This window comes from Sander vitreus, chromosome 12 (genome assembly GCF_031162955.1).
Source record: "Sander vitreus isolate 19-12246 chromosome 12, sanVit1, whole genome shotgun sequence".
Classification (NCBI taxonomy): Eukaryota; Metazoa; Chordata; class Actinopteri; order Perciformes; family Percidae; genus Sander; species Sander vitreus.
Window position 1 is genome coordinate 25463701 of NC_135866.1, and position 18459 is coordinate 25482159.

Sequence of the window (18459 nt, forward strand, 5' to 3'; positions counted from 1 at the left end):
TGGTTTTGAGGTTCATAAACTTTTTTAGAATAACATTTTGGATCAATAAGTTTACCTGACACTCGCAATTACTTAAATACTGAGCGGGTGTTTTCAAGTATGTGTTAGGAAGGGCTGGTTGGATTTGTCACACAACGGTTGGAGCTGGAGCCCTGGCTGAAATTGAGAAATCTAAATCCTGATCATCTTGAATTTGATTTAATGAAATCTCAAATGTTATGCTAATTATTAGAGGTGTGACGAGATCTCGCGAGATTAAAATGTGACAAGACTTCTCGTCGAGGTAAAAATTGTCTCGCAATGTCGGTCACAAGTGCAGAGCAGCCGCCGGTAGATGAACTCTGACCTGGTTAGACTTATCATACATCTGGTTTGGACCTCTAAATTAGCACAGAAGATCCTCTGTTCATTCGCCAAAGTTGACTGAGTTCATTTTTGCAGAGCGGTAGCAGAGTTACAATTGAACAAAGCTGCCGGTAAAACCCAGCGTTAGAATGTTAGAGGGTACGGCCGCTCTCTCGCGTGCCTCCGACACACACGCACACACGGACTGCAGCGTGCGGTTCAGCGTGGCTCTGACTCGCGCAGATTGCTCTCTTTCTGTGTCTTTTCTGAGTCGGAAGCAGAAAGCAAAACCTATCTTTACTTTTAATGATATGATGTAATGAATAAATAAATGTCATAAATGATATATGACAAAGAGAAATGGTCTCCGTTCGTCTTAAAATGGTCATAAATCAATACAAGAGCAGCCCACTTCCTTGTTTACTGCTGCAATGAAACGCTTGGTTTACGTTGTAACCTTGGTTCTCTGAGTAAAGACAATTTTTCCAGTCATATTTCTTAAAGTGCTCATGTTATGCTCATTTTCAGGTTCATAATTGTATTTAGAGGTTATATAAGAATAGGTTTACATGGTTAAATAACAAAAAAAAAAAAACGTATTTTTGTTGAACTGCACATTGTTGCAGCTCCTCTTTTCACCCTGTGTGTTGAGCTCTCTGTTTTAGCTACAGAGTGAGACATTTCACTTCTATTCCATCTTTGTTGGGAGTCGTACATGTGCAGTACCTAGGTAAGGACTACTAGCTATCAGAAGCAGAGTATGAGGGAGTGCCATGTTAGTGAACAGTGTTTTTGGTTGGAGATGGTAAGTCCATTTGGGGTGGACTTTGGGCTTTTAACGTGCACAAAAAAGATATATAACACAATAAAGGAAAGGGAAAAGCCAAAAAGCATAATATGAGCACTTTTATTCAGGTTTTCTTTAAAATAGTGTTAAAATCTCGTCTCGTTCTCGTGAACCCAGTCTCGTGTCTCGTCTTGTCTCGTGAGCTGAGTGTCTCGTCACACCCGTAGTAATTATTGTATGAAGTTGCCAAGGGTTCCTGTAGCAGGGCAGCAGGCTCGGGTGGTGACAGGAGAAGAGTAGCATGCTTTCAGCAGCAGAGGGCAGCCTTTTCTAGTTGGTTTCACTGTCGGTGGGACACTTTCGGCTCTGCTTTGATGTCACCGGTCGCCTCATGGCTTTATGCTCTGTGCACTTTGCCATTGTCTTTATCTACTGACAAACTGGATCAACAGACAGATGGGACTTATGCAGTGACAATAATAAACACAGGACAAGCCATAGTTTAATGTCTTCAGTAGTTACTGCAGCCTGATAGGAAAAAAAGCAACCTAAGGAAACATACTGCTCCCCGTGAAATGTCTAGTTACCTGTTATCATGAATTGTTAATGTTTATAATAATCAATAGCTGCTTGAGTGAGTAACAGCTGAACGCTAACTTCATTTGTGGTTGCCGAGCAACAAACACAAACCCACAGGAGGAGTTAACAAAGCAGCCCCACACGCCTTTTGCAAGTCTTCCTGTGTAACTGTGCCCGAAAGCAACATTTCAGATTCTGTAATAGAGACATGCATGCAGTGCTGCAAATAGTTATTTCATCATCTGAACATAATTGTGCCCTCAGTCAGACGGTTAGTCCTCTCAGCATGAAATCCTCAGGTGAGAGAAATGGGCAAGAAATAAAGAACCACAGGACCCTCCACTGAACTTTTAAAATGACTCAGCATCTGAAGTTTTAATAGTGCAAAACGTATTAAACATTTAGCAAGCTCTTATTTTGTATTTCTTCTCCCTTCTGTTCTGCTGGTGTACTAAAGATAGCCTGTACAGGCTGGTTGTTATGTAACAGTTACTATCCTCGTTCATTACAGGAAATGGGTCTTCTAGAAACCAGGGACTAGACATTGTCTGTTACCCAATAGCAGCTATTAATGGCTGATGTAATGGCTGCCACACATATCAATCTTTAGAATAAAAATGAGTAGTTGTATTTCATTGACCATAAAGATAACTTACCACCAGTGATGTAACCACATGCTGCTGTTTTTAAAATCACCAAATACCTGGAGAAATTCTGTAAATGTGCCGACCCTGGATGACAACAATGAAGAAAAAAATATAAGATTCAGAAAGAAAACTCAATCTTTGATCTTATCTGATGCAGAACAGGACACTGACGATACATTTATCAACCAGCCTTCCGCACTGTCTGTGTCACGTCTTCTCAAACTGTATTTCTGGGCTTGAAACCTAAAATCCTATACACACCTGCTGCTCTGTCTGTGCAGGTGAATTTCAGTGAGACCAAACCCATTTCAGATTAACTCTCACATGCAGCACTTTTCCATAAGCAGTGTGTTTGAGGCAACCAGCGCTCCAACATTAATGTTTCTCTTGGCAGTTTGCCAGATTCCAGATTAAGATGTACTCTCATTAAAATACCTTATGACATTAAATATAGATGATAATGCCCCGGCCTTGTCTCTTCCTCGAGCTGTTTATAGCTGCGCGAGCGTTGAAGGCCAAAGGGAGAAAATAGCAACTTCAATTCAATCAATCAATTTAGAAATACAGGGAAAGGTGCCAGATTTAGAAGGGAATGCACCTTCTTTTTCTGGATTCACATTAATATCCAGCGATTCAAGACAGATTGAGGAGATGGGAGGATGAAACCGGAGATTATAAAAACAGGAAGACGACTGAGAGGGGTGTTAAGGTCAGAGAGTTTTATTTATAGAGGATATCCCTCTGTCTGTCTGTTTTTTCCTTCTCTCTCTCTCTCATTCTCTCTGAGCTGATGAAGTGCTTGTCAGAAATAATTGAGAAATATTGCTTCAGATGAAAAACCCATACCCAACTGGGATGACTTCATCCCCAAAACAAGAGAAGATAGTGGGAACAAACAAATGAAGGGATCATTTCAGTGCAAGCTGAATTTCTTTCGTTGTTTGTTAAAGCTTGCATGTGCACAGTTTGCCATTGTGTTGTGATTCTGTAACACATTCCATATGTTTATTGTGTCATTTTGGATCATTTTAGTGTTTCTGCATGTAGGACAGTGATCCATTTATGGCCAGGATTCTTCAGACATGCATGCATTTATTTTTATTCATGCATGCTCGACCCTGTTTGAAACGTGCTTCATTCATTTACTTCATTACGTTGCTTCAGAGCTCTGTTCCTCCCAGTGTGTTTGTTTTTCTCTGTTATGCGTGCCTGCTCAAATGACCAGCTCTGCCCCCTTGGTAATGATGATGATGATGATGATGATGATGATGATGATGATGATGATGATGATTGTTTAAAAGAGGTGAATCAAACATATTTTTCCACAAAGAGAGAATCAGACAATATGTTCATTGTTTGACTGAAAAACTTAAAACACATCCCATTCCAGACATTCAGAATTTACTGAATTGAAAATGGACACGATATGATATGACCAGCCAATGAATCTTCTGACTTTTATTTCCTCTCATTTTACTGTATTCATTGGGATTAATATGGAATGATCCTGTAATGTCCAAAAGTGAGGATCTTAAACCTGAGTTAGGCCTCTTCTAAAGATGTCAAATGTACAAACAGATATAGATATACAGTAGACCTCCAGTCACAGTGAGCTTTGGTCCTTCAAAGCTACCATAAACATTTGGAACATTCGAATAAAACCACTGTTTTAAATTCAAATTCAGTCCCTGGCAGAGATAAGACACAACCAAGCAGATAAATCAAAGCAAATACTTCTCACCTGATGCTCAGTGCTAAATCATTATGCTGCTGTTAAACAGCACCTGTAAATATGTGACTTATAATAATCATAATAATGATAATAATATAAGTTGATTATGTAGCCTTTACTGAAACATAGAATGTGTGTAACAGGTGAGTAAATGACCGGTATTTATAAAAGCAGGCACCATCACATACATCATATATTATGAAAATGTTCAAAAGGTTGTGCCAAAAGGAGCCTAAAAGTAGACTGTGGTTACTATGGCTGGGCACTGACACTGACTTTTCTTTTTAATATTTTCTGCATATACTGGAGACACAAAATGCTTTTCAAATTTTCAGTTAGCACTCCACAAGACCTGTAAATAGATATAGTAACCTATTCTACATACCTTCAAATTACACACAAAAGCATAAAGAATGGTATCCATGAGATTGTCTGACTGTTTAAGAAGGTTTCTGCCATAGCCTATCCCTACAAAAAAAAAAAATAATAATCCACCTTCAGTAATTGGTAATTCCACAAGCTCCCCTCCTTCAAAATATCACTTCAGCTCGTATGGACCTTAAAGTTTTGATGAGACCAATTGTTACACTTATTTACTGCCATGAAACGGTAAACAATTTAGACATGAAGTAGTGATTAACCACCTATGGTAACCACATTCTGATGGCTTTTTGGCTCGTCGTTTCTCTGACACAGTATGTGATTGGTTCCTCCTCTTATAAAACCCTCCCCCCTCCCTCGGCAGCTCCCATCCTCTCTCCCAGCAGCTCAATGGATGACAGCAGTCTCACTTCCTCCGCCTCCGAAACCCTCAGCCCTGAGAGAGTGGGGCCGGGGGGCGAGGCTGCCAAGCAGCAGCAGAGACGGCGAAAGAAGAAGAGGAAGGGCCACGACCAGGTCTACGACTACTTGGATAGCCAGGAGAATAACATTGGCCAATCAGACAAGCATAAGGGCGGACTGGAGGAGGATGAGGACGAGGAGGAGAACTGGGAGTGGGAGATCAGAGAGAGTGGAGGAGGGGGTAGAGTGAAAGGCAGGAAAACTAAGAGTCGAGCAAGACTTCCAGAGGAATGGGGAGTGCAGCAGCCCATCTCTCCCACGCTGGCTACAGTCACTCCTACCTGGGCTACTACTGCCAACTCTGGTCCTTCTGACTCCAAAGCTCCAGACTCCTACCACAGCCCTGTTTTGGCCTCTGCCCCTACACAAATACCCACAAGTTTCATTAACCGTTCCCATGCTAGCCTCGCAACAGATTCATCTCCACGCTCTTACGAGCCGATGTGTGTAGACGATTTCCCTTTGTCTGCTGAAGATGGTCAAAAACACAATGAAGAGAAAGTTTCGCCCAGCAAACCTGAACCTAACAGCACAGCTGCTAGTGTTGCCAACAGTAGTTTAGGTGAAGATGTTAGTGGTAGTCTAGCATTGTTGACAGGGGACAATCTGAGCCCAGTCTCCCAGACCTTCTCTTTCCTGGATTCAGTCCTCCAGACCCCTCCAGGCTCCACTCCTGACTCACAGTCCACCACCCCTATCACTAACACCCCCTCCCTTTCTACGGCTCCCCTGACAAAGTCCACTCCAACAGAAATCGGCATCCTTGCTTCACAAGCCGCTTCAGTTTTCAACCCTTCCAAAAGCACTCCAGACCTTCCTCCTACTTCCGCTTTGTCCACCAACCCATCACCGTTAGCTTCCGCAGACACACACCCTCCAATAACTGCAGTCGGATCATCCCTCAACGTCGATGCCAAGCCTTTCGTCCCTTCGGCCACACTCATATCCTCCACAGCCACACCCAGTACGACTGCACCTGCTCCGGTTGTTAGTACAGCAGCCGCCGCCACGCCCCTTAGTTCCTCAGCTTCTCCCTGTAAGAATGAAGCCACTCCCACATCATCATCAGACACTCCCCCAAAAGGTGTAACCACGACCTTTAGCTCAGCCACAGCCACTCCCTCTCCATCCATCACCCCCGCAGCCCCTCCTTCTCTCCCTGCACACTCAGAGCACCAGGAGTCCTCGTCGCCACAGCTCCCCCCACTGGAAGGTTGGTGAACTACAGTACAGGGAAGATAATGAATAACATGAGGCAAATTTGAACAAAAATGATTGTAGGCTAGGATAGCAGGAAGAAGCTACTATTTGTCTTCCTGTATGCATGGCTCTTTGTCTGTGGATTGAGCACCAGGCCTGCTTGGTGCTTGATCCTTTCCTCTATGTATTTGTAATAACCAGGGCCCGACACATAAATACTATAGAGCAACTTAAGTTTAAATCTGCTTTTAAGATATTCATGTCAACAATAGATTTACGCACATATCTCCTCTTTGGCACCATTAGCAATCCCTAAGAAATATGTTTTTATCTCAAACATGTACCAGAGAAACATTTGTGTCCGGATAAATTGATCTTCCCAACTGTTGGCATTAGTGTGGGACACAAATGTATGTGCTGGACCTGGTCGGGCCCTATATTAAAACTGCAAGGGTAAACTGTTTTTATCAAACTGATAAGATTTGATTTCCCTCTGCTTGCCTCTGTGTATCTGTTACCATGATCATAACAATTTTATCACTTGACCTGCTGCTTCTGATAGCTCTATATCGTTGCTTGCTCCACTGTCTACTGTTTGATCTGATTGTCAGCTGCCTGTGTAACCTCCCACTACCTCCTCTCTGTCTATAGAAACACACACATGGCCTTTGTCCTTGCAAGGCAAAGCTAGTTTGCTAATGCCTCTTAACGTTATAAAGTCGATCATGTTATAGCTGCTATAATGCAATCAACTACATTGAGCAAAATGAGTGTAGTAGTAGAGAAGTTAAACGTAGACATGGCTGTGACTAATGAAGGTGAATTGGTTTACCAATAATGTAAAACATGTTTCAGGTTGGTAAGGCACAACCTGCAATTATCCAATTTTCTTGATGGCTCTTGGGTTTATTATGTCTATTTTTTTGTGTTTCTATTGCAACTGTTTATAATGTGTGTGACCACAGTTAAAGTCTCAAAGATGATTTTTCTGTAGAAGCAGAAATGCTAATTGTTTGATTGTAGGACATTCAGATTCAGGCAGCAAATCTGACACATGCGACCCACTAAAAAACAAATTAGAGCAAGCTAATATTTTAACACTAACTATTTTTAACATTCCAGTCAGCTGTCATGTGAATTCTTAAGTTTATGCAACAGTATTTGAACCCCGTAGACAAGAGTCAGTTTGACAAAAATATCTCTTAGCTCAATTTCCCCTTCATTAGTGATGCACCGATGTGAAATTTTGGCCGATACCGATATTTACCGATGTCGATATCTCTGTATAGAAAACACATTTTTATGATAATCAAATAAAGAACTATTTTCCAAAACGCATTTTCTTTTTTACTTTTGTAATTTATTTTCAGAAATGACTGATATTGGGCACCTTTACCTGTGTGCAAAATATGACCGTCATCAGATTTTCAAAAGAAAAAATTAATATTTATATAATTATATATAATTTGACATTGAACCGATACGGATGTGTAAAAAAAAAAGACCATATCGGCCGATATTATATCGGCGGCCGATGTATCGTGCACCACTACCCTTCATAGATATCTCCAGTATACAACCACCTGGCTGTCAGTGACCCCAGTTCCATGCTTAAGTCGCATGATAACAACTAAACCCCTCCAGTTTAGTAAACCCTAGACAACGATCAAGGCCACTAGATGTGTCTCAGAGCTCTGAATGACATCTAATAAAGGGGCTTTGAGTCAAGATATTTTTTGTCAAACTATTACACTCAGTGACCACTTTATTAGCTTCACCTGTACAATATTTAGCAATTTAATTAACAGCTCTGACATACGTTTATGACGATCAGTTTTTGGTGACATTGTCGACAAATGTGGCTAATCTGAAGAATGTGGGTGTAGGTGTACCTAATGTAGTGGCCACTGAGTGTATTTTCAAGGTTAGGAATGAACCTGTAAGTCTGGAGTTACAGTATCTAAATATGAGATGAATTGATTTTTTAAATCGATCCTGCAAAGATCCAGAGCAGTTCCTAGGTTTAAAAAAAACAAAAAACAGTGGTGTTCCTGTCCAAAACCTAGTCCAGATTACATTATGTGTGTTCGATATGTTATTTAAAATGACAAATAAAATCATTTTTAAATATCAGGGTTTCCCCCAGTTGTTATTACAACAGACACAACTGCAGACTCTTGACAGGTCTAAACACGTCATGTGTATGACATAACTTTGACAGATATGACGGACCACCCCCATGAGTGTAACAACCATGTAGTAAGCAGCTGTCTTTTGGCCTGCCTGACCCATTTGTACACTGGGGTAAACCCTGACATGACCTCAGTCTAATGCTTCTTCCTCCTGATAATGCTGGGTTTCAATCCTGAGTACTGTCTCTGGCGACATCCCACAGTCTGCTGAATGAAGCTCTATTTTCCAGCGGGATTCTCTCTATGCTTCTCCTTAGCCTTTTCTCACTACTAAAACCTGACCAAATACTCGACACTGTTTGTGAAATGTGTGTTAACTGCTCTTAATCGATTAATTAAATCTGGCTGTAGCTCTAGCTTCCGGATTCTGACACTGTAGGCCTTCATTCTGACATAATAGCAACTCTAAAATGTCCTTTTAGTCTCTAAATAGTACTGTAGTGTCCAAAACTAACTTACTGTAGTTTTCAATTATGTAAATGTAAGTCCATGATGTACAGTTGTCAAGTCCATGGTGACGTTCTAACGCTGAGGCTATTGTTTGAGTCGATGTTGGAGCAATGTCTTAAATGAACTGAAGCTGATTCTGAACTGGCTGAACATTATCTTTTTATTCTCTCTCCCCCCCATTCCCTTTTTTCTGTTTCATAATGCCTCCAATCGGGACCTTAAACTACAGGTAAGACAAGTTTCTCTTTTTCCAGTTTGCATATTTTATTCTCATATAGAACTTTGTTGGGAATGTTGGACACCAATGACCCCACAGTGGTATTACTGTGATCGTGTGTTGAATAGTTGTTTAGTTTGAATCAGGTACAAGTCAGGACGAGGCTGTTTTAAAAGAAAAATAGGTTTTTGGCACTGTCTAATGTTGCTTTAATACTGACGAAGCACATCCTGTGTAATTAGAGTTCTTCAGCATAGCATAAATCATCATATTATGTTCTTCTATCTTTTGGTAAAAACTGCATCCTAACTGTTAAGGTCATCTTTAACTCAGTCTCAGTAGGTGAAAATGACCTAGACTTGTCAGCTAGTATACTGGGGTCAGGCCCCTCAGGTAAGTTGGAACGAAGGTGTACCGATGCTGGGTGATTGTTTGGGAGCAATTCCATAGCGTCATGCTGCCTTTTAGCACATAATGTCGTGAAATTACGCTCTAGGGCACTAGATGTCAGCATGTAACCGCGGAAAGAAGTTGTTGTAGATTAAATTTAAAAAAAAAAAGAAAATAGCAACATTGTCAGATTTGGTATGACAAAACATACTGGATGTTCACTCCAAAGTTGGTGTCATTTATAGAATGTTTTGGACCTGAAATATTATTATCAAATATTCAAACATATGTGTCACCCCCATAAGTTGATTTTGCATGATGTAATGTGTCCATTGGTCTATGAGGGCCTTTTGGTGAGGTCACGTTTTTTTTTTTAGCTTCCATAGAATGTTTTCACGCCAATGTTATCTCTCTTAGATGAGACCAGATAAACTAGACACTAGTTTGCCAAAGTGGGTTTTGCATACATACTGTAATGTTGTGATAAAACGTTTTATAAATAGAAATGGGCATGGCCTATACCCCTAGATGCAGCTGTGTGTGAGGGATATGTGGATATAAAGCATTTGAATGTGCAATGCATATATCAACTCACATTGGCCTTTGTCACAGTCCTTTGTTATGGTTGATATGGGTCAGCGACCCTTAAGGCATTGCCATCTTATCACTATCATTATCCACCCAGCAAAAGCTGCGAATGAAATTATGAATGCATTGTATCATTGCCATTATGTTACTGAGCTGTTTTTAACATGATATGCCCTCCAGTGTCTACCAGATGGCATCACTTGGAAAATAATTATGTTATACTTCACACCACATGGATTGGTGTTAGACTGTTTATATATATATATATACAGTATAGTTCAGGCATATGAGAGGCATTGCATACTTGACGAAATGTTCCAAATGGGCCTTTAACTGCCACAAAGAGGATTCTATCTCATTACATTACTTTACATCGTTAAGCTGACGCTTTAATCCAAAGCGACTTACAATTGCTATATATCAGAGCTTGCAAGCCTCTGGAGCAACTAGGGGTTAAGTTTCTTGCTCAGGGAACACGTTGGTTGATGTACCGCAGTGGGACTCGAACCCAGAGGCATGTGTCATATCCACTGCGCCATCACCACACCATCATCTCATCCGTCTCAATAAGCAGAAATGACAGTTAATCTTTAGAGAAACTCTGTGGCTCTTCATTCACCTCATAGCTTTAAGTTTGTGTGTCTTTGTGTTTGTTGAAAGCCTGTCTCTGCTGCAGAGGACAGCACCACCCAGGCTGTCTACTTTGTGTATTCAGTCAGCACTAAGATGTCCTAGGGTGAATATGTTGCGATATAGCTGGACCTCCCTCAGTGCTGCACTTGATTGAGATCTGCTGCTGCTGCTACAGCACAGTCACACAAACCTCATGGGATTTGAAAAATGGAGGTTATTAACATGGATTTGGTGTGTTTTTTTTCAAACAGAGGTTCCGGTCCATTACAAATTGAGCGTATATACATATACATATATCCATTACCCCATAAAGTGATAATCGCTTTGGCTTGTGGTTCTTTTTAATACTAATAAACTTGCTGCTCGTTGCTGTGGCGTTTCTTCACTGCACTTCCCAAAAAATGCAAGTTCTTTCAGTCAGTAAGCAAAATCCAGCATGAAATAGAGTTATTAGAGATGGAGTGTTGGCTGTAAGTGAAATCCCATCGCTGTAGACTATAATCTATGATGCAATAGTCTGGCATAACGGATTCTGTTTTTTTCAATGTTTTTCTTATAATTATCATAGACCATAGCACACATATGAGGTCATCTGCAAGATGTGGCCTAAACAGTGCAGGTACAGTGCTTGTGTTGCCCAGTGAGCCTGGGAATCAGTGGATGGACTCTAATAGAGTTATTGACAGCTGACTGCTTCCTTGGTTTAAGGTTTGATAGACATCCGCTCGCTCACTCTGTTATTCTCTCTGCGTCTATTTCTTTCTTCTGTCTTAGTGTGTCTCTATTTATAAACCTGCGTTCCGCCTTAACATCTCTTCTCTCACATACAATATTGATGTCTGGGACAATTTCACCTTTACGTAAGGCAAGGACACCCTCACTCACTTTCTACCATGCAGGCTTGTGTGGCCTGGAAAATGGGCTTTCGTCCCTGTCTATGTACTTTGGATATGCGTAATCTCACATACACAAGATGCAATGACCTGTTTTTGTGCTTGAGAGCGAGCCAGTGAGATTGAATCAAAGTGAATACCATGAATTGAGATAATCGCTGGGGACAAACGTGTGTTGTGGTTTGCTGTCAAACATCGCAGATGGATAATCATGTTGCAGTGTGTGTTGGTTATAAAGCATCTGTTGAGTCTCAGCCCTGCTTGTTGGCTCCATCAGGTGTCTGCTGGGAGAACTGCAGCTCTGACCGCACACTAGTGCAGCTAGAGCTCATCAGAGACACAATTTAGATTAAGATAACACCTTTATTGATCCCCAGCGGGGAAATGGCTTCTGGTGGCAAAGAAAAGGAGGAGCATCTGATAGACTGGCTTCTGGATTGGGAATGTTCCCAAATCTGAATGTATTGCCTCCTTTGTGATGTAAAATTTTTTTTTTTTTGTCTAAGCTTCTGTACCTTATCATTGTGTTACAATGCTTTTAAAAGTGAAGCCTCCATATAAATACATATTTTATAGGATGTGTTCATATGCTGTGAGAGGTTTGGAAATATAAGATGTGAGTGACAGCTGCTGAACAGCAATAGTTTCTCGATTCTGCCATGAAAAAGATCATGTGAAATTGGCACTAGTGCTCTTTGCACTTTTTTACAGCCAACTGTAGAGATGGAAGTGCCGAAACGCTATTTGTTGGTGAACTTAGCATTAAGTTAACGGACACAGGTTGAATAAAACATGACAGAGTATTCCTTTTTTGGGCAATTTGTTCCTTTAAGGTGCATGACATCTGGGACTTTTCTGGCACATTTCTTACCTGCCTAAATAATAGTAGGATTATTCATCATCACAGCCTTAGCAAAACAAGGGAAAGAGCGACATGGTTCAGTTCAGTGTCTCATTGCATTATTCTCTCCTTAGATATTAGACAGCTCCATCATTATGAGGGCTAATTTCATTTTCCCACATGTGACGGATCTATACTATAGCTTATCCCTGCATGATGCAGGTGCGTGGAGAGATAATGAAATCCTCTTTCACCGTCTCTTTGAAGGTGGAGTTTTCCTCATGAGTGAGACCAACATGAGCCCTGAAAACTGCATGATCTCATTAAGGATGCCTTAATGACATCTGTATCGGCCTTCTTTTTAATCTTTTATTTTCTTCATCCCATTTTTTGCACTATTCCTTTCAGGTCTGTCTGTCATCTTTACAGTATATTTATAGAGAATTTTGGCCTTTCGCCACTTCCCATCTACTGTTGCCAGAATGCCTGAAAGTTCTTCCTTCTTTCCGCATTCCTGCCAAATTTAAAGGGCAGAAGATGCTGCCAATCTTCTCTTTTTTTAATTTGAAGTATAGGTCTTATAATTGATGTTTTATTGATTTGAGCAACATTAGGTCAGCGCACTTTTTCATTTTTTGTTTGATACTGTATTTGGCCCTTTTCAACCAACTTTAGACCACAGAGACAGACATACAGACAGACATCAGGCAGACAGACAGACAGACAGACAGACCAGATTTAACTGTCGAAAGTAACAAGTGGGCTAGTGGAACGTTTTCGGAAATTATTATTTTTCTACTTGTCCTACTTTTCTCACTCCTTTAACCCCAGTCTCTATCTGTATCTCTACTCCCACTCCTCTGCCTGGTTGATTCTTTTCCTCTCTGTATTCCTTTGCCCCCACTTCCCTACTTCCACCTTGTTTTTTCCCCCCTTTCGTCTTTCCTCCCTTCATGCTAATCTGTTGCCCTTCATCATGTCTCATCTTTATCTATTCCCGGATTCCTCTGCCTCCCTCTCTCTGTCTTCTCTATCCTCTATCTCCCTGCTTCTACCCCTCTCTCTTTGCCCTATCATTTTCCCCCTCCATCCCTCTCGTTTTCCCCTCCTTCCATCCTCCATCTTTTTAACCTTTAATGTCTCCTCCATCCACGTCATGTCTTCACTTCTCCTGCCCAGACTCCCTGTGTCGCAGCGGCATCGTAATATTCGCTGCATTGGAGATTGGGGGGGGGGGGTGCGTTGTCAGGGAGACATGGGAGGCGGTTACCGTGGAAACAAAGAGACTCTGCGAGTGAGGGATGGAGGGATAGAGAAAGGGCGGACTGGGTGTGACAGTCAGTGAGGTCGAGGAGTAAAAATAGAAACGCTCTGACAAGATCCTCCACCCTCCTCTTCCTCCCACCCTTCTCTCTCTCTCTCTCTCTCTCTGCTCAGCGCAATGGGCAACCAGCTGTAGCATCCTCTCTCTCTGTTTCCTCCATCTCCAGCTGATGTTCAACAATCTGTGACCTTCAACAGGAGAACTATCAGGGACCTCTGTGATTTTTGCCTGCGCAGAAAGCCGCAAGAGTATCAGATTTCATTTGACCTGTCGACTGCTTTTTCTAAATACATGACTTGTTATTTTGTTCTCCTGCCTTTGAAATGTATTTTGTCTTCCTCTATTTGTATCCCACATAGTGTCTCTGTGGTCTAGCTTGTTAGTTGCTAGGTTGCCAAAGAAGGTGATTTTTTTTTATTGAAATTCAATGTTGCATATAACCAGTATGCATAATAATGACAAAATAGCTCAAATACAAACATTGATGAAAACAAGCGAAATAACTCATATCAGAGTTTCTCTACAATGTGTGCACTGGGTCGTTTTTGTTTTTGTAGTTGTGATTTAGATGAAGATGAGAAACTGGCGCGTTAATGAGAATGAACAGTCTGGTAGTGTCTGTCGGGACAGAGCCAACAGGAAAAATATTAATACATTTACAGAATTAGGCTGGTGCTTGTAGAATTTTATACTAAAATGTGACCGTAATTGACCGGTCTGGCCCTAAAAAAAGGCCAGACTTAATCTGACTCCAATTTTATGGTCACTTCACTCTGAATGGTGTTCGTTTACTGGTAGATCAGAGAAATAAGACTCGTCCAGTTAAAGTTAATAACAAGCTTTAGTGAAAAATGATATTGCAAAATACAAGAGTGTATGCATACAGATCAGATACTATACAGGTCTACCTTTCACCTATTCGTCAGTCAAAGATTCCCCCAGCATCTGATGCCCTAACTTAAAATGCTCTCTTATTTATCCAGTTCCATCCCAAACTCTGGTGGTGCTGTCATCAGTTGGATACAGTCCAGATCTTCTGGCTCCAGCCGGCTCCTAACGATCTTGTAACACACTGTATGAAAAATGACCTTGACTTTTCCCATTCTCAGCTCAAAGGAGACAAGTCGCTATTGTTGGAGTTTTCATGAGAGCCAGGTCATTTCCATACTTTGTGTCAAAAATCCCGCGCTTGCAAAACGTTGACCATTGTTGCCTCGCTCCCTCCCCCGATCAGAGAAGATCTTTCTCACACTCCTTTTATAATGTCTAATCACTGTAAAACTAAATGGCCTCGCATAACCCAGGGTGCATAACAAGGCAACAATGGTCAACACCATGAACTCTAAAACCTCTTTTCACAAAATATATTCTAACATGCTATTCTGTATTCTTTTTATTGTCAAGAATCCTATGATTGGACAAAAACAACAACGTATCTCAATAATTCCAGCCTCCCTACCTTGCCTGTGCTGTGGCACTCGGACCCAAGCCCATGTGAAGATGTACTTTTTCACAAAATACTTTCTAGTAATTTTGGCCACTGCAGTTTTTTATCACGTTACCTAAACAGCAGGAAATAGTGCATTTGTTAGGGACTATTTTTATCTGCAGATTAATCCACATTTGGTGCTTAGTGAGTATTTGGTGCAGCAGGGCGGTGTATGTGTACTACAGTGTATGTAACCTGGTAATGAAAGAACATGTCACCCAGTGCAACAGTGTGGCTCATTGATCTGTTTTTTCCATTGACATATATATAATGGACCAACAGATCCTGTTGCTCTGGACGGAGACCAGTGAAGGCCATTAGAAGCACTTTTCCGGTGATGGCTGAGCGTTACTGCGCAGCCTCCAACTGGAGAGACGACGTAAATGTGCCGTGAGCAACCTGTCTGAAAGTTGTAAGTCTTCTGGTAGCTGTGCCAAGAGAAATCTCAATCATTCCGAATCTTGCAGAGACGGAGAGCGTAGGTATATGTAAGGAGATAACATGGACACAGGCTAATTACTGCGAATGAGTAATTACACTTAAACAGCTAATGTGAGTCGAAACTGCCTGTGCGCTTCGACTGTACTGTACGGTAATTTCTCTACTGTGCGACAGTAAGTCGCGTGGTTATTACACAATCGTTAGCCAATTTTTACAAAAACTTCTGCTACGGAGCCATAACGTGAGGTACAAGGTAATGGAGCCTTTTATACATTGCTGTGTTTCTTTAGAAATAAACAATGGACAAAATGAGTCTTTAAACACTTCATATGTAAAGTTAATCGCTGTCAAAGTGGCGCCAAAATGAATGGCAGTCAATGGAATGCTAACGGGAGGTGATGGCTTGGTAGCATCAAAATGGCGCCATAGGAGCTACGCAGTCCGAGGAGAAGCTTACCCCCTTGGTTTTTTCAGACAACAATGCTCTATGGCACAGAGGAATATAGTACTTGTTAGTAGATACATTCATTGTTGGTTTGGGTCTTTGGGTCTTTTATGCGTTTTTTTTGCTGTCCAGACTTTCTTTAATCAATCTGGATATGTATTAAAAGGAATTTGGGCTAGCAGTCTGATCAGTCAAGCCTAAACAGCAACACTACATCCTCAACAGGATTAAATCCATGTGTTAGGGTGATTCAACCAGCAAATCGCAAAACCTAAATTAAACCAATCTAGGCTTGTTTCTGGAACATCATGAGGAAAATGAAGTGAAACTTGTGCTAGTGGAGCAAACATTTCCACAGCAGTGAACTTGGGAAGAGAAATGAAATCTCTGGATGCAGGGACATCAGCAGGAGTATGAGCTAAAGGTCACTGTCACAGGATTTCAGACATGACAGCTCAACCCAGTGAACCTAACATACATACTATAGCTAAATTCTTTCTGATTTGATCATTATTACATGAAGTGGTTAGAGTAAGTGAAGGATTGGATACAGAGGTGTCAGTGCTCTGTGTCTTCCCAGTTTCAGGCTTGCTCTTGTCTTGTCTCTGAAATGCCAGAGCCTCAGCTGTCTAATCTACAAATGTCTCTGCTTTTTCCTGAGAACCCGTTTGAATGTTAGCACAATGCTCAGCCTGACCCAAAATTTCTTGCATAATGCCCACCCTTGCCAAGCCTATTGAAACTGAACAACCCTCTAATGTCTTCCTCTTCCTCTGTCTGGCGGTCTCTCCCTCTGTGGTTACAGTAGACAAATTGTTTATGGAGGGTTATGTAATAATACTCATTCATTTTCACTCATGCTTGACAAGCTGCTCTTGTTATTTTGGCACAGGCCTCGGGTGTGTTGGGGGGGGCAAGTGGGGTTGGTGGAAGACAGTCAGCTGTCATGACACATGTGCAGTGAAAAAGCTTCACATAGATGTCAGTTTTTTTTATCAGGTATTTGTTTAAAATAGTGTTTCAAAGGCAGGTCAAGACCCTAAACTAGCTCACTGACAGTTGATTCCCAAAGGTGCCCAAGTTACTCTGGAGATATTTACCACTGTCAACACATGTAGGCTACTAGCTTTCCTTTTACCTCTGTTTGGCTTCTTTTGTCTTCTGTGAGCACTGAACACTCTGTTGTAATGTCACTTTTAACATTATGAGGGTTCAAAGATCCTAATCTTGGTTCAAGAGTAGCACTCTTTAGCTGGCAATGCTTTTTTTTTTTTTTTGATTTGTTTTTGGCCATTTCCACCTTTAATGGATAGGACAGCTTAGATATGAAAGGGGAGAGAGAGGGGGTGAAGACATGTAGGAAACCTTCACAGGTCGGACTCGAACCCTGGACCTTTTGCGTCGAGGAATAAACCTCTAAATAGTTGCGCCTGCGCTACCAACTGAGCTTACCTGGCCACACCTGGCAATGCTTTTGATGGCGTAGGACTCAAAAAACAGAATACTACCATGCTAAACATAGAGTCACGTGCAGGGCAGTTAGTGGAGGCTGAACACATGTAAACGCAGTATACCCATCTCACCAATTCTGTAATAGCATTTACGCACGTCACATCATTTTACATGTGTTTGCGTGCTCGAGCTGGGCTCCCTCTTTCTTTTTTCGCTGATTTAAGGATCTCTTGGTCCAAGTCTTATTTATAGAGTTCTTTAAGGCGTCAACTAACTTCAAAACACAATATTGGAACCTGTTATACAATGATTGACATGACAGATCTAATACAGGGACTTACAAGTATTTTATTGTATTGGTAATGCTTGTAGACACAGAGTAAAATGATCAGATAGTTTCAAGTTTGATCAGTTGAGAAATACAAAATGCTTTCGTCTAGAAGTTATACGTCAGCTGTTTGGCTTTAAGTTTAAACACATAAATTCCACTTCAGTCAGTTTTTTATTGTTTTTTTTTTTTTCAAAAACATTGATTTCAAATACAGACCATAACAACTGTGTTTCTAAATATATGTTGTAGATAGAGACTGATTGATGAGGCAAGATAGGGTTTAGCTACCCTTTATTTTACCAGGTATAAACATGCACGTTCTGCATGTTGTGAGAACAGTATCCCCTTTTCAACATGACCTTAGTCATTGGGAAAGGTTGCTGAATGCTTTAAGCAGCCAGAATAATTGTCAGTACTAGTAGAAAATATGTCAAGAGAGAATACTGACTTCCAGATGGTTGCACTCCTTGAAGCCAATTTATGTGAGCATGGAGTTGATGACATGGGTGCTGCACAGAACATCATCAGGTCACTCTGGAAAACAGCATCAGTTAAATGCCTATAATGTAACTGTAAATGTCATATTATATTGCTTAAGCCTACAAAGATGTAATGTAATAGTGGTAGTTAGCTCCTACAC

General features: G+C 41.1%; 1 protein-coding gene across 1 annotated transcript in view; it reads left to right on the plus strand.

Annotated features, from left to right (window-relative positions):
- Nucleotides 1–18459, plus strand: part of LOC144526119 (uncharacterized) — an 89228-nt gene that overhangs the window by 21378 nt on the left and 49391 nt on the right. The window contains exon 5 of the mRNA XM_078263335.1: nt 4836–6146. Coding sequence (XP_078119461.1) covers nt 4836–6146 — 1311 coding nt within the window. The remainder of the gene's footprint in view (nt 1–4835; nt 6147–18459) is intronic.